The sequence below is a fragment of the Bombus affinis genome, chromosome 1 (assembly GCF_024516045.1).
Source record: "Bombus affinis isolate iyBomAffi1 chromosome 1, iyBomAffi1.2, whole genome shotgun sequence".
NCBI lineage: Eukaryota > Metazoa > Arthropoda > Insecta > Hymenoptera > Apidae > Bombus > Bombus affinis.
The window spans coordinates 10,791,306-10,817,053 of NC_066344.1; the positions used below are offsets into that span (position 1 = coordinate 10,791,306).

A 25,748-nucleotide genomic window follows, 5' to 3' on the forward strand; every position below is an offset into this window, starting at 1 on the left:
AGAATTTTAACAAATACATAACAAGTGTTAGGGTATAAATATAAGTACTGCAAATAAACGCTATTACGTAGTTATATAATATCAATTAGAATTCATTGAAACATCATTGTATTCTCTTAATAATAGTCACTTGATTAAACAATTTACAATTACCCAGTGTGAAATGATTAAAAATTCCAAATAAACGTATTCTTTCATTATATATAAAGAGACACAGATTTAGACACAAAATACATGTAGAAGAATTACGATGTCTATACAGTAAACATCGAACAATCGGAGAAGTGTGGGTGTTTTCATAAGCTTTTTGTTTCAAGTAGATATCTCAATTAGTTGCTGAGGTACGAGATTTCAAAGTTTACGGTATAACATGCACCGGAATATGAATGACAACCGAGATTCTTGGAATAGACCTGACCTACTTCTTTTCCTGGAAATACGTACGTTGAACCACTAGAAAAAAAGCTGACTGCATGTGTGTCACTGACCAACGTGAACGTGTTCGAGCTTGGGATAGATCAAGAAAAACGTGTGAACGAGATCCCGCTCGTAGAAGCGAGACGGGAATAGAAAATTGTGGTTCTCTCCAAACCACGATATCTCAGTAATGTAAGGTGGTATCGAGATGAAACAAACGGCATTTCAAAGGGTATGATTTCGCGCTGTTGATGTGTTGGTTTTGATATTCTATTCGTGCTATGTAATGGTCTATTGTTCGTGGAAGAAATGGTGCTAAGGTGCTGATTTAAGCCTATGATCAGAAATGGTCATTGTCGATGGTAAATCAATGACACTTAGTTTAGTGGTATTTTCATAAGTTCGAAGTCTTTAATGGTTCTATTAAGTACTCACTTTTGCGCTACCCCTTGATGAAGACTTGGAGAACACGCTGTCCTGATCGCTGCTTACACTAGGCACAGGCATTGGTACTGCATAGTCGTAGGTGGCATCTGTAAATAAAACGATTAAACTTTGAAAAAGTCGAAGATTTTAATATTTTACTATTCGGGAATTTTTAAATTTGAATCTAATAGAATTTTCAAATTTAAATAAGCCGGTCGTTTCAAAATGACAAAATTGCAATATTTAGAAATAGAAAAACTTGAACGGTTGGAAATTTAAACATTGGAATTTTTGGAAAATTAATCTACAAACTTGAATCTGAATTTTTATGATAATTCACCAAAACTATTTCCTGAATTCTTGCAACAAAATGCTTATTAAAATCTCGAGTTACATAATTACAAATATCAAATATCACCCGAACAAGTATCAAAGCGGTTGTGGGATATCGATTGCACTTACCAGACTGCTCAACGCTGTCGTGGAGGTCCTTGTTGTCTATAACAACAGTGCTATAACCGTAATAAGCGGCATGAGGCGGTTCTCGGTGCTTGTTCTCGTAGAAGGGTTCCTGATACTCGTCCAACCTGACATCACCTAGTAGACGATCGTTCAAGTCGCGAGGCAGCGTCGTTAGCTTGGTTCCGGCGTATCGATCGTCGAGTTCCTCGACTCTGTACGTCATCAACGACGGATCCTTCTCCGTGGTACCGTACGCGGATTCTGGCGACAGATGTTGATGATTGCTCGATGGAATCGCGCTCTTGGTACCAAGAGGACTGGCAAAGTTCTTTCGTTGCCGGTGTCGCATGATGATCAAAAAAATCACAACGGCAAGCAGGAGGATGACCGCGGTTAAAACACCGATAATTACGGCCATGTAGGTCGGATCTTCCTGCTTCGCTACTGGAACTTCGGCTTGCAGAGGATTGTCGCGGGCTGAGATTCGATCCCTAAGTCTTGGAGCTTCCGTCGTGGGCGGCGATTCAGGAGTGAAATTTCCGTGAGCGATATCTGTAACGCGACAACGGTGCTTCCTTCATGAACATGAAATACCATTTTGCGACAAATAAAAAATAATGTTTGAATAAAGAATATTCTTGCAGAATTGAACTAATATTATCTGCGAAGTTTTTGGAGTATTAATGTCAGTAGAATTTCTTGCGTAATAGCGACACAATGGAGATGATTTTTTAGAAGTAAATTTTACAAATTACAAATCAATCGATTATCCTGTTATCTATACACCTGTCTTATTTGACAAAAGAGTCGTAAAATTGGATAGAGAAAGTTCTTAAAAAGTGTATAATTTACAACTTGTGTCCATTTAAATGCTAATATTATCGAATTATGCGCAAGAGGTCCTAATGTGGCAATTTGAAGTAGTAAAAATTTATTTGTTGAACTTATACAAGTTTTTTTTCAAACATAATTCGTAGATCTAACGGTCGAAGAATTTTCATGGTGATGGTAATTTTCAACTATGAGATACCGTTATTGTAGATGGTAATTACCAGAGTCGAAAGTGATCTCGCTGATCATGATCCACCGTGACGCGAAGCTGAACTTCAGTTTAACGAACTTGCCAATCCGATGGTGCAGCTTGATCGAGATATTCCTCGAATGCTCGAAGATCCTGTCTTCCATGTACGAGTACACGATCGGGTCACCTGTGTAATATCTTCCGCCGACGCTGAACATTATACTGGCCTCGGAGAACACCTGACATGACAGAGAAACATCTTTCTGTTTTTTCGTATTTCTAATTATACAATATGATATATAAGGAACGATAAAAATTCCCATCTAACAATCTACACACGAGACCACTCCTCGTCATTTAATATGATTATATTTTACGATTACGTGTATACTTTCCATAAGAATCGAATAACCGATAAACAGATCTTTTCTTCTTAATATCAAATTCCTAGAGATTGTTTTCTATTTTTAAATTAAGCAACAAGATCTAAAAGGAAAGATGAAAGTCCCCATTTAGTAACCTACACGCTATACTAATCTCAGAAAGGAGCAATATGATTGTACTTTACGGCTACGTACTTTCCATAAGAACTACAATAATAAACGAATCTTCTATCCCGTAATAAAATGTACGAGAACTTATTTCATATTTCACCGGAAGCATCTGAACGAGGCTCGCACAACAGGTATATCCTCATAAGCCGCGTTACCCGGAAAATATACGCATATATAAAATCGCGGCAAAGGTTGTAGCAGGCAGTAAAATGAAGCTTCTCATTGTGCGCGCTAAACATGACGTAGTGGCTAATATTCAACATTAATTATATATATAAATCAGCATCTTAAGCCGAGCAAGCTCTGGAGAACGCTGGCCTGTACGTCGTTCCGGCAAGCTGGACTCGCGATTCCGCTCGCGCAAATACACACTGGGCTATTTACTACGGACATAACGAGCAACTTTATAGAGGCAACACTCGGTTGACATCGACGACTTCGATAATTGCGAGCCACCCGTGGCTGTGCGTACTCCGCCGGAACGGAGACGCGTGGAATGCTAATTCCACTACGGGAAAGCGTAAGATAGTTACACGAGGAGAGAATGCCAGCCGGAAACTATGAGTAGGAAGCCCGTGGCAGGCGGGGATCGTGCGAGAAACAGGTAGCGAACAGCGAAAGAGTGGAGAACGGGAAGAGACAGAGAGTGTGAGAGAGAGAAAGAGAAAGAGAGAGAGAGAGAGAGAGAGGAAGAACAGGGCGAAGACCAGGAGAACGGCGTGAGAGGCTTGGAAATGGAGATTACAAAGCTGAGATTATCTAACTCTCTTAGCTCCGAACGCAACGACGATGCGTATGGATTTTCAAGGGAGCGCACACCGTTGAAGCTTGCCTTGCTAGAGCAGCTCGTCGACGATGACGGAGGCCTCAACGATAGTAGGAGTATGAGGAAGCCGAAGAAGACGAACGTGGCGGCCACGAAACCGTGCTCAACCACCACGGACGTATATACGAGAGAATATAGTATTCGAGGAACACGGAAGAACGAAAGGGAGAGAGAGAGAGATAAGGAGCGCGAAACTGGCGATGCTTTGAAGTGCTGTCTTTCAGAAGACGTGTCCTATCCGCGCGAGCGGGCGCTTGTTAATAGAAGGGGACGTTTAGGGGCGGTTGCTACCATCTCTCATCCCTTACTCGCCCTCATACCTCAAGCCATAGACTGCCGACTTGCCAGACTGTCGGTATTGTATTTGAATACGTGGCGTATCTGCTCTCCGGCTCGTTGCTCGCTAGCATTGTGCGTACGAGAGAGAAAGAACAGAATCCACCTTCAAGCATTCCTGCCGCTAGAGAGTAGAGACCGTTTCTCTTGGTTCTCGACGTTCCCTTCCTGTCTTCCACGAACCATCCTTCTCGAAGAAGAAGATTCCCCCTTTCGAGCCGTTGCAACGTTTCTGCTGCCCTTGCCTCTGCCACCTCTCAGTCATTCCATCTTGCTCGGTAGCGAGTGCACAATCGAGCTTCGAGCCGGGTAATGAGGCGCTCCATTCAAATAAATCTTGATACCAGCAAGGAGAGTGTTTTGAGGCCTATTTTGTCGAGGCGAGTACGCCTTAACCGACTTCGACCCGGAAAGTTTCCATTTTCTATCGTTCGCCATTCGTTGGATCGCGTCGGTCATTTTCACGCCAAGAACCCAGTGAAGAGCAGAGGGATTTGCTTTCTTTAATATCTTTATCTCCCGTTGATCCTCCAGAAGAGTTTCTTTCCTCTCGCGTTTAGATGGGTACTTAGGCCGATTTAGATTCTTCAGCGTATTGTTTGAACAAGGAAAACGATTAAATGTTAGCATAACAATCGTAAGCTACACGTAAGAAAACGTAATAAGTCACATTACCCGTCTTTTGTAATAAGACAATTTTAAGTTCCAATGTGTTGTCAAGCGATTCTATATCAAAACTAGTTTTTTATTTTGTCTTGAGATTAAACGTGTGTTCTTATCATCCTCTTGATTACTTGCAGAATATGAATAACGTTAATTACGCAGACTTATGTCGACTATTATTAACGACGCATCTCTGTTTGATCATACACGTTAGAAACTTTACCTTCTCTACTTTGAACAATACATAAGCACCGAACAGAACAAAAGTAACCATCAATTTAGGTATCTCGTTATTTTACGAAGAAAACAAAGAAACAGGGACGACGACACGAAGAAAGCACTTTAACCTTCTCTGACGCACTCGCTAATACCTTCGTCCCTTCTATCTTGGTTGTTTGTTGTTTTGGAGCCCCTTGGTTGCTCGATTATGGAGCAAAGGCCTTAGCCAGGGTAATGAGGGGCTCCATTGAAATAAATCTTGATACCGGGACGGGGCCATTATATAGAAATTCGTGGCCGGAAGCACGCGGGGCCGGAAAATTTTCCCAGAAACGGGCAACACAGCCGGCGTCGGAACGGCACCAACACCACCATCGCCCGTTACTATCGCCAGCGAGCGCCAGCAGAAATTCGGTTGTGGCCAACGCCCATTGTTACCACCCTGTGCAAAATCGCGCGGCTCGTTTCCTCTTTCTCTCCTTTCATCCGCTTCAACCGAAGCCAAGGGCCAACCGTTGTTACGCCTCGTTACCCATCCTACGTCCGACCTTGACTTCAACGCGAAAACTGGATTACATGGCGTACGCCATCATTTCTTTCCCTTTCGTGTTACTCCTCCAGGGCGCGATTTAAAGGCAGGCGTTGGATCTTGGCGCGTATTTCGCCGCGATTGTCTGTCTTGTTTTTCCTCCTCTTATCTCTTGTCTCCCATATTTTCTCTTTTTTCTCTCTTATTCGTAACACGTCTAGCTCAGTCTCTTTGCTCTCCTATTCGACGTCTAGTTTTCATCGCTATATTTTTTTTCTCTCTCACCCTTCTGTATCGTAGGTCTGGTCGCGCGTTGGCGAGTCACCGACCCGGGCCCTTCCAATTTCCTCCCTGTCGTGCTCTCGTATCTATCCGTCCTCTTCCTCTTTTTTTCACGCGTTTTCGCGGATATTCGGTGAACGATCATAGAGGAAATTTGAAAATAACGCGGCCGGACTTGCGTTCAAAGAGATCGCCGGTAAAGGGATTACGGTGGAAATTCCATCGTCGGACGGGAGTATCGATAACGGGAACGAATCAAAATATTAAAATTTAAAGTAGACGGATCGAGAAGCGGCTTCCTCATTTTTTTTCATTTTTTCCTCTATTTTCTTTGTTTTATCTTTTAAGGTAAAAGTACAGGCAAATTTATTGTACGTTGCTCGATAAAATAACGAAGATGGAGAATATTACGTGATGAAAGCGCTACCGGTACAGGCTAACAAACGCCGAAGAGCGTGACTTTGGCTCTGCAAGTTGTGGAACATAAATACGTGACTGTTCTCCGGGCCAAAAATTTGCCCGAGGGTTCGTTCGTGGGGATCACGACCCGCAAACGTTGGGGAAGGCTCTGGTTTCTACCCGGGTTCCCTTCTGCCTCTTCCTTTTGCTCTACTATCGAAATCACGAGGCTGGATCAACCTGCATTGCATTGGTTACCCACCCCAAACTTTTCAACTTCGTCGATAATCGTTTAATTAAAATTAGACTCCGTCTTTTCTTATTCTATCTTATTATATAGTATTCAAAGAAAATAAAGGAAAAAAAAGAAAAGGAAATACTGACAATGTTCCATTAATTATGGCAGATATTGTGCACCTTGTACAGGACGCTTTTACTCGACTTTTAAGTAAATCCATATGTTTATTGACTGTGTCATATTTGCCGAAAAATTCAGTTTCTCTGTTCATCTTCGCATAACGATTAAAACACGATTATAGTACTTACTAGATATTTTACGAGAGTTCACTATTCGTGTAAGTTAGAGATGTTTCTAAAAGAAGATTTAACAGAAGAAAACTTTATAAAATTAGATTTTAGAAAATGAGAAAAGAAGAAAATAAGATTAGAACGAATAAAGAAATAATAATCAAAGAAATACCGAATAAATCTTAGTCCCTTTTAGATTTGTAATGTTAAGAAATAAAATTCAATAATGAACTTTCACTAGAGAACTTACAAACGAAAGATTACATTTACATAACATTACCCTCTAATGAATTCATATCGTTCTCCACAAAAAGCTTATTCAGTATTATCTAGAACTAACTTTACAAAGTTTCATAAAGTTTACCTGTACATCCTTGGTAAACTGATTGTTGCAGAATATGTGCACAGCGGAGAATTCCCTGACGTGGTCAAACTCGAACTTGATCTCGAGAGGATGACCGGACCTGGTGTCGTTTCTCCATCCGACCCATCCCTGACCTCTATCGAAATCGTAATAACTCATCTTGAAGTTATCCGGCCCGATCTTGCCGTCCGTCAGCTGTCCCAGGCCACGTAAAAGCTGGCCGTCCCAGTAACCGTCGTAAGTCGCGTCGAAGAACTCCCAGTTGCCACGTTTGTCGCCCTGTGGCATCGAGTACGACACGATCCCATCGTTCCACGGGCAACCGTATAGCTCTACCCGCATGCAAACGGTGCGACGATGATAACTGTACGGCCAGAAGCGAACTTTACTCGCCCACATCGGTGGCTCCAGTTCGTGCTTCGACTCCAGGTAGGTGTTTGTGTTCCCTTTGATCACCTGTGACAAACCATTCATCGATAGGTTAGATACGTTCTGTTTGGAAAGTGTTATTTCTCTTATTATTTAGTGAATTGGAATATTTATTGTTAACGTTAAAACTAACTGATGAATGAAGTATAAAAATTGTCCTAAAGAAATTAACGTGAAATGTTTATGAAGGAATAATAACACGTTTATATATACGCTTTAACAAAAATCGTTCAGATACTCAAAAATGTATAAAAATGATAATTTTGACCACTCTACCGATCGTAATGTTTCGATAATATTTCGATACCTACACGCTCGGTACCTTTATGATCGTGTATCAATAATTCAGTATTGCTCTTTGCGAACACTCAACTCTTTCATCCTTATCTACTTGCAACTTTCTTTATCATAATTAAATTGTAAGATTCTGCGGATGTTAATAAAACCATTGAAGGAGACAAATTACAACATAAAAGTATTAATTTCAAAGATATAATAGGAACATGTCAAGTCTATTTATGCCTCAATCTCTGTCACGAGTCTCGATAATTATTAAAGGAAACGCAATTCACTCGTCAAAATTCTGGCATGGTTAAATTACGCGTGACTGAAAATTTAGCGGCTGAAAACTTGGATATATTCGTATCAGAAAGGAAGATCATTATTAACACCTGACATAAAGTCGCTCGAGGGATATCTGTTGAATAATTCATACGGTGCGGCGGGTAGAACCGTACGGAATCCATGGATATACTTGGTGGAATTACGGATTCGGCTCTCGGGGCCGTATCATTAAAATACCATAAACTATCGGCGATCGTATCGATAATGAAGATTCAAATAGTATGCGTATACACCTGTCGGGATCACGACCGCGATGAACCACGGTCACGTAACCGGGCATACGTGAGAATATCATACTCGTGGAGTCGAGTGCCGCTGTCAAGCTCGTAAGTGGAAAATAAGAGGTCCTTTGTTTCGAAGGGACGACCCTCGACGATGCTGCACGAGAAATTCTCGATCCTCTACTGCGATACAAACGCTTGGGCCTTCCAGCTCGCGCTCCGCCGACAGAATAGAACGTACGTTGTTCCGTCTGAGAACGCGTGAAACGAGAAATCGCGGCACCCAGGAACGCCCACGACATTTCTACCGACGTTCCCTCAAGCATTTCGCCGCTTTCTAAAAGAATTTCCAGGTTTAAGAGATTCTGAAATATCGTCGTTTTGTTAGCTATTGAATCTTAAAATGGTGAAAAACTTTGCAGCCAGTTTTAGGCTTACTTAGATTTAGGTCTTGATAGAAACGAAGAGATTCTAAGATTCATTGGAGAAATGATCGAACGCGAAGCTTTCAATACTCGGCGAATGTATTTCGATATTAAATGAAGAGAAGAAGAAAGTCACTACTCTCCGATTTTATTTCATTCCTTTCATTTGCGTAATTGATTGTCTTCACGATTGTTTCATAACCCACTTCAACTTGTCTTAAAAATGCCACTTGCGCTTATAGCAGAGATACTTGAATTCCGAAAATAATTTCAATTTTAACTTTGAAAATTTACAAATCTAATGTCAAACATTCTTCCTGCGATTTGATATTTACAATAATAATCGTAGTGATCGAGACGAACATTTTTTAAAAAAGAATTATCTCAACCGCTATAATCTTCTGAATTACAATGAAGCTCACCCTGAAACTTTAAGTAATTCTACGTTAACTTTCCTTCAAAAATACAATTTTCAACAATTACCAACTAATATAGCGCAAGCTTTAAGTTCACATAAATCCACGCGTTATGTCCGTGCTGTTTCTAACATTTACCAGGTACAATTTCAACAAGCTGAAACGGAAGCGTTCCGTTATTAAGATTTCAATGATCGTCGACGAATATTTTTTATTCGGATTAGATTTCTTTCAGAAGCGTTCCGTTTACGGCCGCATATTTCAGCCCCTTAACGAGCGCGGGCGTGCTCATTAAGCCGCTGTAACGAAGTCGAAACGAAACGTGGTCCGCGGCGCGACGCCAACCGGAATTTCACGCGTGTCGGCTCATTGTATTTCGTTTCGATGCGCCAAACATCAGCTAGAAAGTCGCGGAGGGAATAACGAGCGCGAATAAAACGGTGTCAGCCACCGGGTCTCCCAATTACCGGACCGCCACGCCGCAGAACGTGCCGGTCCGCGTGGTCGACGATCATCTTTTAATCGTGTTTCCTTCGCCACGATCGTAGCTCCGCTTGCGAATTGGGAAAGCACGCTCGTTACAGGAAATACGAGATAAGGTAGACAAACGTCCTATCGGAAGCATCGCACTTCTTGTGTAACTTCAAGCTTGCTAAATTTTAACAAACATAAGGATATTGTGATTTAACGAATGATAGAAACCTCTGAAATTTCAAGTCGTGAATTTCCTAAACGTTTTGAAATTGAGCATCTTTTGTATTTCGCATTTTCTAGTAATGTATTAACTTTGAATAAATAACAATCGGAATCTATTAGGAGAAGGGACTATGAAAAGACACTTTTAATGTCCTCTAAATCGATATTTTCTAAATCGTTTTTGCATGAGGAAATTGTCGAATGAAGAAGAAGAAGAGAAAGTTTGTTATTGATAAATTGGAAGAATATAAGGGATGAAGTGAAACACAGTATCACAAACACATGATGCAATTCTTGTATTACTGTGTTTTCTTCATTGTTTGCTGTTTGAACAAAAAATCACATAGCCGCTGTTTTAAATGAAAAAATTGCAAATTGCTATGAACATAATGTTATACATAATATGTCTAACGATATTTGTATAGGTATAAATACTTGCAATATGTTCATGCGTGCGTTGCTTCAAAGTAAAATACAGCGGAAGCTTTCAGAATGATTCAACACAAAGCAGTTAACATGAAACAATAGATAAGACATCTGCCTCACTTCCAACACCGATAAATCCCTCAAACGTCAGTTCCAGTAACAAAAATATTTCCACCATCCGGTTACCAGCAAAAACATACCCGACATCAAAGTTAAAAGGAGCAGGCTGCTCATCAAACGATCCGATAACGCCAATAAATCCCCATCACCTCGAGATCGAACGCAATCAAAGGCCTCTCGCGGTCGCTTTTAATCGGCTCTGACGATCCGCGAAAGGGGTGCCACAAATTTTCAGTTTATTCCGAGAAAAGCTGAGGCGTGTGATCGTCGCCGCGGGAACGAAAGGCGCGACGGTGAAAATACGACAGCATTTACGAGCCGCCGACTCGTCCAACCAAGAAAAATAAGTAATCTCGATATTTATCTGCGCGCCCACGCGCGCAATGCTTCGCCACACCACTCAAAGACATTTCCGCGCCGCCTAAACCATCTTACTTTTCTAAAAACGAAAAAAAAAAGAAAAAAAAACAAGCAAACGGAAAGAGAAAAAGGAATAGGTAAGAAAGAGTAACATCGTTTCGGTTCCAAAAGCGTTTTGGTGGGATTTTTCGTACACAAATTCCGAGCGTAGTACGAAGATGACTGGTAGGGCGTGGCGTGCTACCAACGCCCATTTTATGTTAATGTTTCCGCGCCTCTTAATCTCGAATCGTCAACGGTGGCCCGCTACCGAATAGAAGCATCGTTGATGGCACCGTGTCGTCGAGAAAGATCGTGACGGATAAGCTGTCTGACGGTTTAATTAGACGGATATACGCGACGGGTGGTCCGACGTATAACCTCACGAATTTTCCTGATGCGTCATGTACTCGCAAAACAGGTCCAACGACCTTCTGGATCCTCGAGAGCATCCGCAGTCGCGTCTAATGAAATGGAGATTTGCGAACATATCTATGTACTTCAAAGGAAGTGGTATCTCTTATGAATTTGAAAACATGGCTGCGTCGAGAACGTTCCTGATGTACGATATTAATTACGAAAGATAAAATACTCGTGTATGTGTTCGTAAAACCTGTTTGTTCTTTTCACGAAGATCTATAAGCCCGCATCAATATTTCCTAATGTAGCAGCGCTTGGAATATTCAGGCCTTTAATCCTATTAATTCCTAAACGAGATAATGCTTCTTAGCTCATTGAGATATACAGTCGAAAGTTTGTGACTCAGCGGGAAAGAAGTTGTTCCTGGTCTCCAATTTTTCACAGCTCTCGCTTGTGTCTTTCCTCGTTCAAATTTATGATCTTCTCATTTATCAGTCATAACCTACGACACTCGCTAAATCGACAAGCGAAATTTCACTCGAGACAGAAAATACCAGCGAACGATATTTCACAGGAACGACTAGCTCGGTTAGACGGCAAGAAGTTTGCGCGAGGGATCAACGAAATAATTTATGCTCGGTTGGTTATCTCTGTCCCGCCAAATGCGATCGTTGAAAAATATTAGACGCATCCCGCCGGTTTTTCGCCTTTTTTCTCGCGTTCCATTCGGATTGTAAAGTGGTCGAGTCGTTGACAACCGCACACTACGGCGGTACCACCGACGTTGCTTGATCCTGGCTGAGCTGTTACGAGAGATTATTCGTCGGATAAGCCGAGTATCGTTGTGTAATTAAGCGGAGAACAGGCCCCTCGCAGCAGGACGAAAGAGACACGAATTTCTGCAGATTTATTCCCCGTAACCACGAGAGGGCGCGTTGCTCTCGGAGTTTCGTTGGGTGGGCTGTTTCGTTTCGAATCAGTACCTGTTTCCGAACCGCTCTAACGAATCTGGCTTCAACGAACGACTTTTTCCTCGGTGAGCACGCTTCCACGAAGAACCGTCGTCATCGATACGCGAGAATCTCGCTTTCCTTTCACTTTTTTCAACCGGTTTCCTGGCTCGCGGTCGTCGCATGCCGGCCTCGCTTAATTGAACTGTTTATGGCACAGATTAAACGAAAACGAGAATCAGTGGAAATGAGTGGAAGCGATCGTGATTTATAACTAATATTCGACAGCGTAAATTCCGTGGCTGTGACAAGTGTTGGCATTAAGTAAGTAACAAAAAGAGAATAGCGCTTGAGTTGTGTTCTTATTTAATTCTTTGCTTTGAAAGAACAGTTTTAGATGCTCAAACGTATCAACGTATTGATTATTAAGTCATAATACAAATATTACAAATATTGAATATTCTAGGAATCCAATTGTTTATCTAATTAAGATAATTGAATACTTTCGCGAATACGTAGAAATCTTAGAAATGCATTTACAATTATTACGTTACTGTTGTACCACAGTTATTGTATTACAGTGTATGTTTCATATTATCACACAATGGAATAATGTTTCGTGCATGTTCAAAACAAACCAGCTTACGATCGCAGTCCATTTTTTCTTGTAGTCATAGTCATCTCTTCCACAGAGGTATGTATTAGGTCGTCCGAAAAGTTTCTTTCGTTTTATAAGGAAATAATGGATGCACAACATTTTCCATTTTATATTATTTTGTCGAATTCCGTATGACACATCTTGTTGTATCAGAATAAAGATCACAACGTTCGACAGATTAGGTTTCATGTTTGTATAAAGATGCGTCGTTGTGAAAGACGTGCCTGTAAAAGAGAGACACTTTTCGGACAACCTAATACTACCGACAACCGATGATCATTATGATAGTGTGCGAATACGAACGATATAGACTATCGCGTTACTATAGATTACCAAGATCATTTTAATGTTGAATTTGAAAGAAATCTGTAATTATACAGCGACCGGAAGCAGAAAGTTTGAAGGAAAAAACTTGACAGGTACAAGAGGACGGCAGTTTTTCTTCCACGAACACTTTCACTGCCTTTTCCAACACCCTGTTAACAAGAAGAAAGTGCGTGCCAGAAAGTTCTTTTTCCAAGAGAAAAATATTCTCGATGCCTGGAAGGTTATTTCGCCGCGGCATGTAAATGGAGTCGCGATGGTTGAATAAGGGTGGTTAAATTTTGTCGAGTTCGACCTTCGTGCGATGCGCGGCTTGGTAGGTTCGATCGACCTCGGCTATTCAAGCCATGTACGCCTATGTAGGTGAGTCGAAATCGTCTGACCCGCGAGCAAGCACGCGACGACTTTCCCTTCCCTCGTTTTATTGATCCACCCTCCTATACAAATAAGCTCGAAGCACCCTCTCTACGTACTAACTTCCAAGGAAATCCACCTCGTCGACTGGACGTTCACCTCCTTCTTTCCTTTCTTCTTTTTCATCTTTCAATTTTTTTTCTCTTCCTTTCCTGGCTTTTCATCCTCCCTCCCTTCCGCCCTTCTTCACCTTTCGTCCGTTTGCTGGTCTCAAGAATCACGACCAGTCGGAATAAACGTCCGCGTCTTATCCGTCAGGAAATAAAATAAAAATACGCGGCTCGAAAATAATGTTATCGTCGACAAGGCGAAATGACTTATATTGGTCCCCCCATCGCTCTTCAGAACAAATATCACGAAACAAGGGAAGTTCTTTGCGGAACCACCTAGTCGTTTCCTCCTTTTCCACCTTTTCTCCTTTTTCAACGACGATGATAAATCGCACGGTGCAACCGAAAACAATGTCACTAAGTTCTAGCTGGCTGGTATTTATTCCGTACCAACGTGGAGTAGGCTACCGGTGGTTAACTTCGCAACTTCAATGAATCGCTTCGACTACTTTTTCTTCGATCGAGATCTATGTTGAGAATGTTTCTTTCCTTGCGAAGGACGTGGATGGACTCTTAACCTGGTAACCGTAAAATTATTACCTGATCTTTGAGATCGTCAATCCTTTGGACATAATAATTTCTCTATTCAGAAATCTTGAATGTACCACATTTACATTACAAATAATTGAAATTTATTTGTAATTCCGTGGTCATAAAAATTTCTAGTTAAAACGCGATCGTTTAGTTTATTCCTCCGCATTTGGTATTCCATACTCGTAACGTCGTACTGGACTAAACGATATACTTGTTTTGAATCTAACCCGAATTTTAATATATTCCTTTGAAAAATCAACGACAGAAAAATATTTCTATTTCTATCCTTAACAACTGATAAAAAAGAAATTTTTTCGAGAACCAAAGGAACGTTTACACTCGCATATATTAAAGGGACGTATCTTCCTGTGTTGCTCGAAAACATTCCAAGCATGTGGCGAATATAATATACGTTTCGCATGCAGCGCAGACTTATAACACCCACGTCAACGGTCGGAATTCCTGGCAGACGCGTGGCCGGTACGCGCGAAGGACAGTTCATTCATCGACGTCAACCCGGTTCTCCTCTTCTCTCCGCCCGTAGAATTCACAGGATTCTCGAACGAGTAACGCGGTAGAGGACATACCTATATTTCTCATGGTGGTAATAAATGAACGACCGCCGCCTTCTATTGTCGAGTGTTGCTAATTAAAGTCGCCGAGTTCACGGTTACCGATCTATTCTAGTAAATTGCCATCGAAGCAGAACCGCGGGACCATTTTCAAGGCGGAGCATATTGCGTCCGAGATTTACGTCTTGTTAACGTCACGGTTTAGTTACCAGGACCCAGCGCACTGTCTACACATGGACCCGCGGACAACCGCCACAAATCATTCCCAATAATCCACAGTGTTCTGCTCGTTTTACGCGTATACTCGCGCGCCGACTAAATTTAACCACCGCGATTCCGCTTACGCGCGACCTCTCGCGTGGATCTCGCCCCGCCGCTAAATTGTTGCGACCGGTTAATTGAATTGAATTATGCGCCTCTTGTGTGCCGTGTACGTGGCTCCCATGACCGCGAATGCCAAACACACGTATTGATCGTTAACTGACCTCTCACTTTCTGTTCCTTACGCGTTGCTCTTCGAGCGTTTTTAGGAAGCATCGCTAGGTTTGACGTGAAAGAGTTCTTTTTTTTATTATTTGATATCCTAATAGAATAGAATTACGAATCGCGGTGAGCAAGACATATATTATCTGTCGTAAGTATTAGGATACTGGCTAATTTTCTGTACAAATTGAGCATCTTTCATCGCTTTTATTTCCTAGTTATTTCGTTACGAGTCTGTTATATCTGTGTCTTGAAATGTAAGATATTCACACGAATTCTGAACGGACGGGATAGAAGTTGGAATATAATTTTTTCGTCCATTCCACCGTACGCTATCAACTTCATCGAACTACACGGATTCGAACAAAATCACAGAAACCACGAACTTATCTTTGTTCATTGACCTAAATAGATTTCTCTATTTCCTGTCAGACAACAAACGTGCCATCGTAAATTTCTCTCAACTCAACGTCAATTCTCTACTCGTTCATTTAATCGAACGGCTTGCCGGAAAGGTTAGGAACTGTACGATTCCCGACTTCCGACAACACGCGACAGTTTATAACTGTCTTCTAAAAAGGGACCAGAGGAAGAATTTTCTCCTTTTCCTGTTCGAAGCTTCGTACTTTCGTTTTCTCTTTCCTGGATACTTCTTTCGACGTAACGGGAAAGCTACTTAGATACTCGCCTAATAGAAAGTGCAATCGACACCTCTCGACGCCTGTAAGCCGGTCAATTATCGCGACACCTTTGAAACGACGCGATTACTTACCTCCTCGCCCCGAACATCCCTGTATCGAACCCATTTGCCGAGCTTCGGCCTCCAATACTCCAGCATGTACGCCTCCGAGTATTCGACACCTTGGCCGTTGCCAAAGCGTCCCTGAGTGCCGGTGGCAGTGATCATGTGGACCGTGTGAAGATCGATTTCCAACCACTCGCGTGGTTCCGTCGTGATCTGCTGCTTTGGACACCAAGCACCTCCGTGGCTCTCTTGCCTCAACCTGCAAGAGTAAATATTTGCTCTGAGATTATCAGCCTCCTATTTCTTCTCTCTTTTTCTTTTTTTTTTTTTTTTTTTTTTAGCTCTTCTTCCTGTTTCTATTGCGTTCTCGTTGTTCCGCTGTTCTTCCAAGGTAAATTTTTTTAGCTTATTTCTTTAATCCAGGGAAACGAGAATGCTAAAACATTTCCGGGGAAACTGCGGTCGATGTAGATTGTAGGAAAACAGGAGACTTTTTCTGGGTCTCTTTGGGAATTTCGGTGTGTAATTTAATTTTCATGCCACGAATATGGGCTATGTACACGGAGAACCGACGTCGGAATGTTTAAGTAACGTAATTGATATTTGAACTATTCGATGTGCTACTTTCCCTTGGTTTTACCTTTCCATGCTCCTTTTTCACGACAACCAGAAATCGAAAGACGCCCATGTTTTATAGGATAACAACAAAGTATGTAAGCGATCGTGATACGTATAGTATACATTCGTTTAAACAACCACCACGAACTGGTAGTTTTCAAGTTTTAGAAAAATGAAGAGAACATGTACGAGTAATTGTGATATCCATAAATGTGATACACCTTTTTTTACAAATAACAACCACGAGCCCATAAATTCTCAAGTTGTAAAAAATAAGGATAGCGTATAATTGTGATAATCCATAAATATTAAATATTCTTATTACGCGTCAAACGCGATCTCATAAATTTTCAAGTATCAAAAAAATCAGAGCAACGTATGCGGATGATCGTGGTATCCGTAAATATTCTTTTTAAAAAACGGCACACAAGGATCCATAAATTCTAAAATTAAAAAAGAAATAAGCGTGACGTACGCAGATGATGGTTATATCCATGAACATTCTTATTAAAAATACAACCACGCGAACCGATAAATTTCCAACTTTCCGTAAGATAGAATTAATATATTATGTAAATGATCGTAATATGTACAAAATATTTATCAGACGCCCGAGACATCCGCTCATTTCGCGCAAATAGTGTTCAACGTTTGCAGGTAGCCTCCGGGATTTCGCAAAGTCGGCAATTACAGTGAATCGAGTCCCCCGTACACACATCGTACATATTCACGACGCCTTTTCGTCGCAGTATTCGCACAATCGTATGCGAACGTTGCAAGTCGCAATTGACGTGCCGATAAGAATCTACCGATAAGGCGGCGGGTAAAGAGAGGATGACGGTATAATCGGAAATGTTACATCGTCGCGGGAAAGGAAATCGTATAAATACGTGATCCAGCCGGTAGCTGACGGATAACCGTCACCTCTGCCGGGCCGATACGGGGTGAAATTATAATTTATCGATCGAGTCGAGCCACTGGATGGCATGAATTAAAGATGAGCTGGAGCGAGTACGCCAGAGAACGGGGAAGCCACTCTTCGAGAGCCGGCTAATAATTGTATTCGCACATACCTTTCGTCTACGGCATTAAAAAGCTCCCTTTCTTCTCTATAGACTAGTATAGAGAGTCCGTGATTGTCGTGAAAAACGCGCGCAGAGAGGAATGTTGGCACCGATTCGATCGCCAAGAAAATCGAAAGGAATTCACGAGTCCGTATACATTTGTATTCGGTCGGCGTTCAGAAACATCTCACTTGACCATTGTTGTTGTTTTTATTAACTGTTCATCGTTGTTTTGTTCTGTATAGCGCTTTTTAGGTGCTAGTTAAACAGAGACGTAAAATATGAAAGATGTCTTTTGTAAGGAATTTTAGTCTTTGATGAATCGATCAAGCGTTCAAGGAGATTAATACTCTTACAACTGGTATTTTTATTAATAACGAAATTTACGATCAAGTTAAGGGCAAGAATTTGGGAAATTTTCCTTTCAAGTATCACGCGTTGTATTACTTGTAATTATTAATTAAAATAGATACGAGAAATTCATCCTTTTAAGAGTCGTTGATAATTGATTTATCTTCTCTTATTGTGAATCGGACGAAACATAATATATCAGCAAGTGTTTGTACGTTAATGTAATTTGTGTATTTTATGCATTACTAAAATTAGACGTCTGATGTTGATTCGTTCTTATACATATTTTAAAATACCCAAGCAACTTCTCACGAGATTTTTTAATCTTTTGGTTGGAATTATAATTACGACATAATTAGAGCTTTCAGAAAAGAATTAAAACTTGGAGGAAATATTCGTTTCTCTGGTAAGTCTTATAAAATGCAAAACTCTCCAACAAATTAAAAATCATCTCGTGGAGAGACGCGCTAAACGAAAGAGAAACACAGTTGTTCAATTTCCTACATTTCTCACACAGTTTGCAGAGAAAGTAGTTACTCTAAGTTTACCCTACAAGCGCAACCGTTCACTGCGTTTACCTTTCCCCAAAATCGAACTTCCCGTGTTTCGCCTTTGACGCGAGCAACAAACACGTTCCCTCGCTAGTCACTTTGAAACTCAATTTCAACAATAAAAAACGAGAACACTCTCTTTCTCGCCGTCAGGCCTTCTCGGGCCAAGATTACTTTCGAACAGCACCGCCCCAAAGTGCGCAAAGAAGCCGCCGGTGTCTCGAACGGTTGGGAACGCGAACGGAAGCAGAGGGAAGAGCGCGAGGAACCAGAAGAGTAGGCCGAGCCGAACGAATTCGCCAGGGGTCCAGAGTTATATACGTCGGCGAAAGTATTCGCAATAAAGAGGTGAGGCTGTCATGGCAGCCTCTCTGCAGCGTCAGAATTTTAAGCGTCGCTTTGACGCGGGGCCCTGGTAAAAGCGGCCTTGTCCCTGAACGAGTGAACGAACCCCTCTTTCGTAGAGGAGAACGAAGAAACTGTGGGTGCGTCGTCGAAAAGAACGAGCCGGGGATAAAAGGGAGTACACAGACGGATGAACGAGAGAGCGAAGAAGAAGGGCAAGGAAGGAAAGAGAAGCATCAGTAAGGTAAATAGGAAGGCGCGGAGGGTAGGCGCGAAAGAGGGAGAGGATACATCCAGCACAGCGAAAGACCATAACTCATAGCCCATTAAGTGAGCTCGAACTGCCTTGGCTGCCACTTTGATACAGTTCAGGGCATCAAAGACATTCCGCGGCTTCGCTCGTGCCACCCGGCTCCCGTGATAAATCTCTAGCCGGACGATTACGCGGACTTTAGCCACGAGAACGGTTCGAGCTACGTCGGCGAAATCGTCGAAAGCGCGACATCGCTGAGACGAACGGGTCGATTATCGAGAGGAATGGTTTGTCGAACGCGAGCCAGCGGCGAGACACTTCTCGAAGCTCCTCTTCGAAAAAGAGAACTTACGATCCGTCCGGATTCTTCGGGATGATTTGTTGCTCCCGGCGACAAGAAGAAGCCAGCTTCCGTAGCTATTTCACTCTCTGCGATCTCGCTGATCCACCTCGGATCGCCTCGATGAAAACGTTCTTTCGTGAACGTGCCGACCCTGGACCCGGAGCGACGTTGTACTCGAGCGGGCACGCGAACGAGCCGCGCACGAACGCGAAGACAAACGACGGGTACTCGGAGGTTGGGAGCTGTGCTTGCTCTCTTATTTACACGCGTCGGATTTCTTTTTCGTTCCTTGCGAAGTTTACCAGGCTCCTAGCTTTTTGTTGTTTGCTTCCGGAGAGCGACCAGGGTTTTGGATTACCTTTTCGTACGTGAGGTTTGCGGTCCTCTCGGAAAGTGGATGAAAGGAAAGTGAATATGTTTCTTTGACTTTTTCACTTTGGATTTTTTTTCTCCAATAAAGAAAATGAAAAGATTAAATGTTTAAGCAATATATCCAAGAACAAGAGATTTTAAATGATTCTGAAGCAATTAAAAAGTAAAGTGCCCGTAAATATTCGAGATCATATTTAAGAAATAATATAATCATATAATCAGGAAATTAGTTAGAGCCACTTAATTAAGACGATTCGGAGATATACGAAATAGAGCTAGAGATTAGTGTCAACTAATTACTTCTATATTGTCATCATCAAATATATAATACAATTCGAAGTGTATAAATATGTGTAAGTAAAATATTTTTTTAAACTAGACAATTATTTCATCCGATAATTCCCCGATAAGTCGGTTAGAATTTGTAAGAGTTCCTGCGACAAAATGTATGGTAATGTAGAAGTCCATGGGGTAGACAGAAATATTCGAGAGCGAAATGTACGTACGTTTCACGAAAAGGTAAGCCATGTACACGTAATACGAGTTAGATTCGCGTATTTTAGGGTAAACGGGAGTCGTATGGGGTAAATAGGGTATTCACCGGGAAGCCCGCAGTATCAGGAAGCCATGGAAGTGCTGTTGAAGAAGGTCTAGACGGTCTCTACCGGTAAAGAGTGTGTGCACAAGCGACGATATCGGTATTGCATCGAAAAGGCTTTCCTTGCTTTATATCATGGCCGAGAAAAAAAAAGGAAAGAATAGAGAAAAAAGGAAACGTCGCAGATACCTTCTTACACGTTAAACTTCCAATTATCGTACTGGCATTAATGCAGCTTTTCAACGAAATTCCCCGGACCATAAACATGTTCACGCCTCCTCGTCGTGTTTCTCTGAATCCCACGGTGACGCTTAAAAGCCAAGGACCACCCATTGCTATCAAAGAAGTTCGTAAATGTCACTCGCGTTAATAAAATATTTCTTCTTTGAATAGGATGCATGTAAAACGGACAAAACTAGCAAACTCATCCTCTTTTCGTTTTTCTTAAGAATCCTATTTTCCATCTCTTTCAAAAGAATCTTGTAATATTTTGATATTCTGCTCATGAATTTCTGTCAACCTTTATTCGCTATAATACTTTCATTTTTTTCAGAAAATACAAATTTTTATTTCCATAAGAAAATTATTTCCAAGTCTAAAACAACTGTCGTATATTAACCTTAATTAATTGTATACTCTCCGGTTCTTTTAATGCAAATTTACTCTCCGTGAAATTCTAACAATTCATATTTCTGGAAAATATAAATTTTTAATTCCACAAAAAAATCATTCCTAAACCCAAGACAACTATCGTATATTACCTTTAATTAATTTTATATTCTCAACATTTTTCAATGGAAATTTATACTTGGTGAAACGACTCGATAACGATTTCAGATGACGTCGTGGATCGTTAAGATTCCCGTAAAGGAGGATTTCTTCTTTGGTAAACGATTCGCAAACCTCGGTTTGTTAACATCGCTGGTGGTCCTTGTCTCGCAGCATCGTAATTCGGGCATTCTGTCTATATCTGGCAAACCCGGTGGAATGCTCTCTTTGGAATGGTAATTAGCTGGCACGTATAATCAAAGGAATACGCGGAGTCCACGTTAACGATGCCTAAGAGCTTCGGAACGTTCGATACAAATGGCTGTGCATGCGGGACATCCCGCGTCATTAATCCTCATTGCGGCTTGAAGGCCGAATTAGACGTGCAGTTTAGTAGTCGGTGATTAATACGGTGACCGGGGTCGAGTCCCGATCGTGAGCTATCTCGGTCGTAGACAGGATGACGGACAGGAAGAGGATCATCCGTTTAAGCCGTAGAAAGCATTCACAGTCAGAAATGTTATCGTGCCGCACGAGCAGAGACTAGTTTTCTTTTTCTGTCGTCAAACTCTCCGCCGCACAATCGCGCTCGCGCATCAATCTGCATCGCGTTTTAAGCTGTCCATCAACTCGCTTGATAAATCCTTTGCGTCCGGAAAAAAACGCATCTATATTATTTATCTTATTGACAAATTTCATAGTGAATTATACTCGATCTACTTCAGACATGATTTCGGGAGACAATGTTATTAGATGACTCACTGGGAAGATTCAGAGTGGAATCTGAAATGTAGGTCATATAATTTTAGATGGAATTTAGAGCGTAAAAACAAATTTCGTTTAGGTGGGAGTAAGGGTTTAGGTTAGGATAATTAAAGTCTCTGATTCTTCATACTTAGGTAGCATCCTTTCAAAAGGATGATTACAGGTTAATTTTGTTTTACGATTTCTGATCATTATTCCTATTTAACTGCTCGGTAATTTTACTCGTAAACTCCATGTATTTAGTAATAGACTAATTATTTCTGTAAAGGGATGTTATATTGTACCCTGGAAAGTTAAACTGGGTAATTGAAAATTTTCTAAAAGCGTGGATTTGATCAACGTGGCTCCCAACGACTTGTTTAAAACAAACAAGTCGTTTTATCTTATTCGTCGACTAGAGAAGATACAGCTATATAGCGAAAACTAACATTGTCTGAAGGATCAGCAAATGACATATCGAGATAAATTTTTTAAAGGAAGTTTTTCAATCTTGATGAAATTTCGTGTAATATCGCGCATACTATTGTAGTATCGAAACAATTTTCGAATTCTCTCATGGAACATAATAGAATCTTTCGTCGTGTAGATCGCTACAATTCATTCCCGAATAGATCGCCTAACGAAGCGCACTGATTTTGGGAAATTGCATCTCTGTTGGACAGGCGCAGCGCACAAAGGGGTTAATTTTATCATATTTCCGAATGTGTATTGCATCGCATCTGCATAATGCGTTCTATAAACGAGACGGTAATACACGGTAATTCACTCACCGTCCGTGATGTGGCCCGACGTTTCCGCTATCGAAACTCGAACTCGCTGTGATGTCTGCATCGGGAATCGCACCAGATTCCATCCCTAGGGGTGCGATGCATTGTGCTGCAAACAAAGGAAATTGCTTTGATTATATACACGTCCGTATTCGTTCCACGCGTATTTTAGCCCTGAAGAAGGGTGTGATTACTGCACGAACGCTTTAATTGTTCGGAACAATCATAATATTAATTTGAACACGTTCCTTTGTGCTCGTGTATAGTAACATTCTAGTCAAATTATTAGCATGTTTGTTTTGTACTATTATTCATACATCTCTGTTCGTTAAAATTCATATTTCTTTTTTATAAATTTAATCTTGTTTGATTTGTTTATTACCGAGTTATTATTAATATAATAAGCCTCTTGAAAGCTAAACTGATCGACTCCACCTTTTTTCATTTCTTAATTTCATTATACCATTGATAATTGATTGTTGAGAAACAAATGACTCGATTCCATAAATTCGTTCATCAATGGATAATAGTAAATTTTAAAAGTAGTATCCATAATATCATCGCTTTTCTATATTTCTTAATTTACGCAGTTGATCAATGTAGTTTCTGAATGGTTCATGTCATTATACTATAACATCGAACTGATTCATTTCTCTTCAAGTCGAAAATTAAATTGGAAAATGGTAATCAATTACAAAATTCAACAATTTAAAACAATAAAATCCCGGTTTTAGAATAGAAAAGAACAAAACATATTTACACGTGCGCATGCCTTTCAGGTATTTACACGTATCTTATAACCTGAATGCAAGCGATTAAACACTCTTAGACATACTTGAACCACAACAATCGCCGTATAAGTACCGGTAATCGCCCTTAAAAGTACAACAGTACAAGTATGTACTTTAACCATAAACTTCAGATGTATATGAAAAGAGCGTGGCAAGAGTCCACCATATGTTTTCGACGGGACGTTCCATCGTCAGATGATATCCGCGAGTTTCGCGCCGTTATTTTCGGGCGAACACCGTGTACGGTTCATCGAGCGTTCATTACACGTCTCAAACAGGCATGAGGTTGCCTGTGCGCAGCCTCGAACCAACTGGCGCGTGATTACGAGGCGGTGAAACAGGGAGGCACGTCGTATTTTTCTCCGGACGATGTTGCGGCCCAGCGATAATTGCGATACACCGTGGCACGATACCAAGAAACGCTTTTCAATCACCAGTCCGGAGGCGCGAGAAACATTTTCGACGACCCGAAATTACACGTCTGAACTGGTTTTCGCAACGGTGCGGGAACACGCGACCGGATCGAGCCGTCGTCGTGCGGATAAAAACGAGCATCATCCTCTCTCCGCCACCTTCAACGGGGGGGAGAGACCATCAAAGCGGATCTGTTTACTCGAACGCGTGAAATCGGACTTCTCGGGAATACGAGGATAATATACGAGCGTTTAGTGGGAAACCGTGGCAGAGAAACGGACGCGTCCACCGTTTGTGGCGAGAGCTCGATAAACCCGTGTGCGGAGGAGGATTGGATTCGTCGGAACACGGTGGCCAACGACAGCCGTTTCCTCAAGCTACGAGAGCGTCAATTACTATCACGATCGTTTGCTGCCTCCAACATCTTAAATTCACGACCGCCTGGATACACAAACAGTTTCAGAGACTATTCGAGGGCTTTAATTATTTGGAAGAGTCGTGCCGTTAATTATAACGTCGAGGTGTTTCGTGGAATTGTCGTTGAACGAGTGGACGAGAAGAGATGTTTGTGTGGAATGTGAATCCAACGTGTAGGATAATGAAGAAGTTTCTTTTAATGGAAGTTTATATTATACGTTCCTTAACCTCTGTTGATTGAGCGATTTTTTTAATCAGAAATTCTTACGATCATATAATTAACCATTGATAAAGGCAAATCAATTTCAGTTAGTTATTTTCGAACAAATCGAAAGAAACTTAAAAAGATGGGTTTCAATTAGGATTACGTCCAAGAGACGCGACTAATCTTCCCTGGTTAAAAGGTTGATTCTTTTACACTTTCAAAATGAATTCCAATGATTTTAATAACAGCAATTAAGCGATGTAATGTTTCCCATTCCTAGGAGCGAGAACTCTCTCGTCCTTTTTCTTTTTCTTTTCTTTTTATTCCTCTGGTACTATTCTATTCGCGAGTGGTTTCTGAAAAAGCTGACTAAAGTCGAAAATCAAACTCTATCTCAAAATATTGATCCGTACTCGTCATTTCCATTTTCTGTCTTATATCCGGCGACAAGCTGTCCGCCGGTCGCAGCGACGCGACGCGTTTTTCGCGAGCACCAGCAAGTCTTAATTCGCTAGACGAACTTTCCACGTAAATAAATTTTTAACGAGATATACGCCCGGTTCCGAGCGTAGGTCGCGGTCTCGTACGAGTTTTACGACTCGGCGGCTGCTTATTTCTGGTAATTAACTCCTCTACATGGAGCCACTTGTTCCCGGGAGTTGAACCGGCGCGCTTACAACACCGTTTTTGCCATATGAAATTTCTTCGCCGCCGGTTTTTTCCTTTCTTTCCCCCTGGCGGGAACTCGTCGGCCAGCGCTACGCGATTTTACAACGAAATCCTTTCAGCGTAATCGTTCTTACTTTGCCGCTGGACCGTACACCCAACCGAACCGGTATTTTGACGAATTTATGAACCTTTTTTATATTTTTTCCCTTCCCTTTTTTGACGGAAACATCGACAGTGGCGAATTTTTTTTACGATATAGTATTGATTGCAAGTCGCTGTTCCTCTCTTCGTTGTAATTATTATTTTAAAAGGTCTTTTCGTTGAAGGAAATAAAGTATGTAGAACTTAGAAATGCCATTTGCTTAATGGAGCACGAGACAAGTTGAAACCGAGGAACGAGAGATTGATTGTTTAGACACCGCGAGCGACAGGAAGGGAAAGGGGGAACTACGGAGGAGGTATTTAAGAGAGTGATTAGAGAAAAGCCTTGTTATGAAGGAGTGACAGGAGAAAAGAAAACACAGA

At 41.4% G+C, this 25,748-nt stretch overlaps 1 protein-coding gene across 4 annotated transcripts in view; it reads right to left on the bottom strand.

The window, feature by feature from the left end:
* LOC126917106 (discoidin domain-containing receptor 2-like) overlaps window positions 1-25,748 on the bottom strand; it is a 134,653-nt gene that overhangs the window by 7,245 nt on the left and 101,660 nt on the right. For all 4 annotated transcript variants that reach the window (XM_050723587.1, XM_050723576.1, XM_050723566.1 and 1 more), the window contains 6 exons: window positions 22,731-22,836; window positions 15,960-16,191; window positions 7,027-7,482; window positions 2,358-2,565; window positions 1,306-1,857; window positions 853-950 (listed from right to left, as the gene is read on the bottom strand). In XM_050723587.1, coding sequence (XP_050579544.1) covers window positions 853-950; window positions 1,306-1,857; window positions 2,358-2,565; window positions 7,027-7,482; window positions 15,960-16,191; window positions 22,731-22,836 — 1,652 coding nt within the window. The remainder of the gene's footprint in view (window positions 1-852; window positions 951-1,305; window positions 1,858-2,357; window positions 2,566-7,026; window positions 7,483-15,959; window positions 16,192-22,730; window positions 22,837-25,748) is intronic.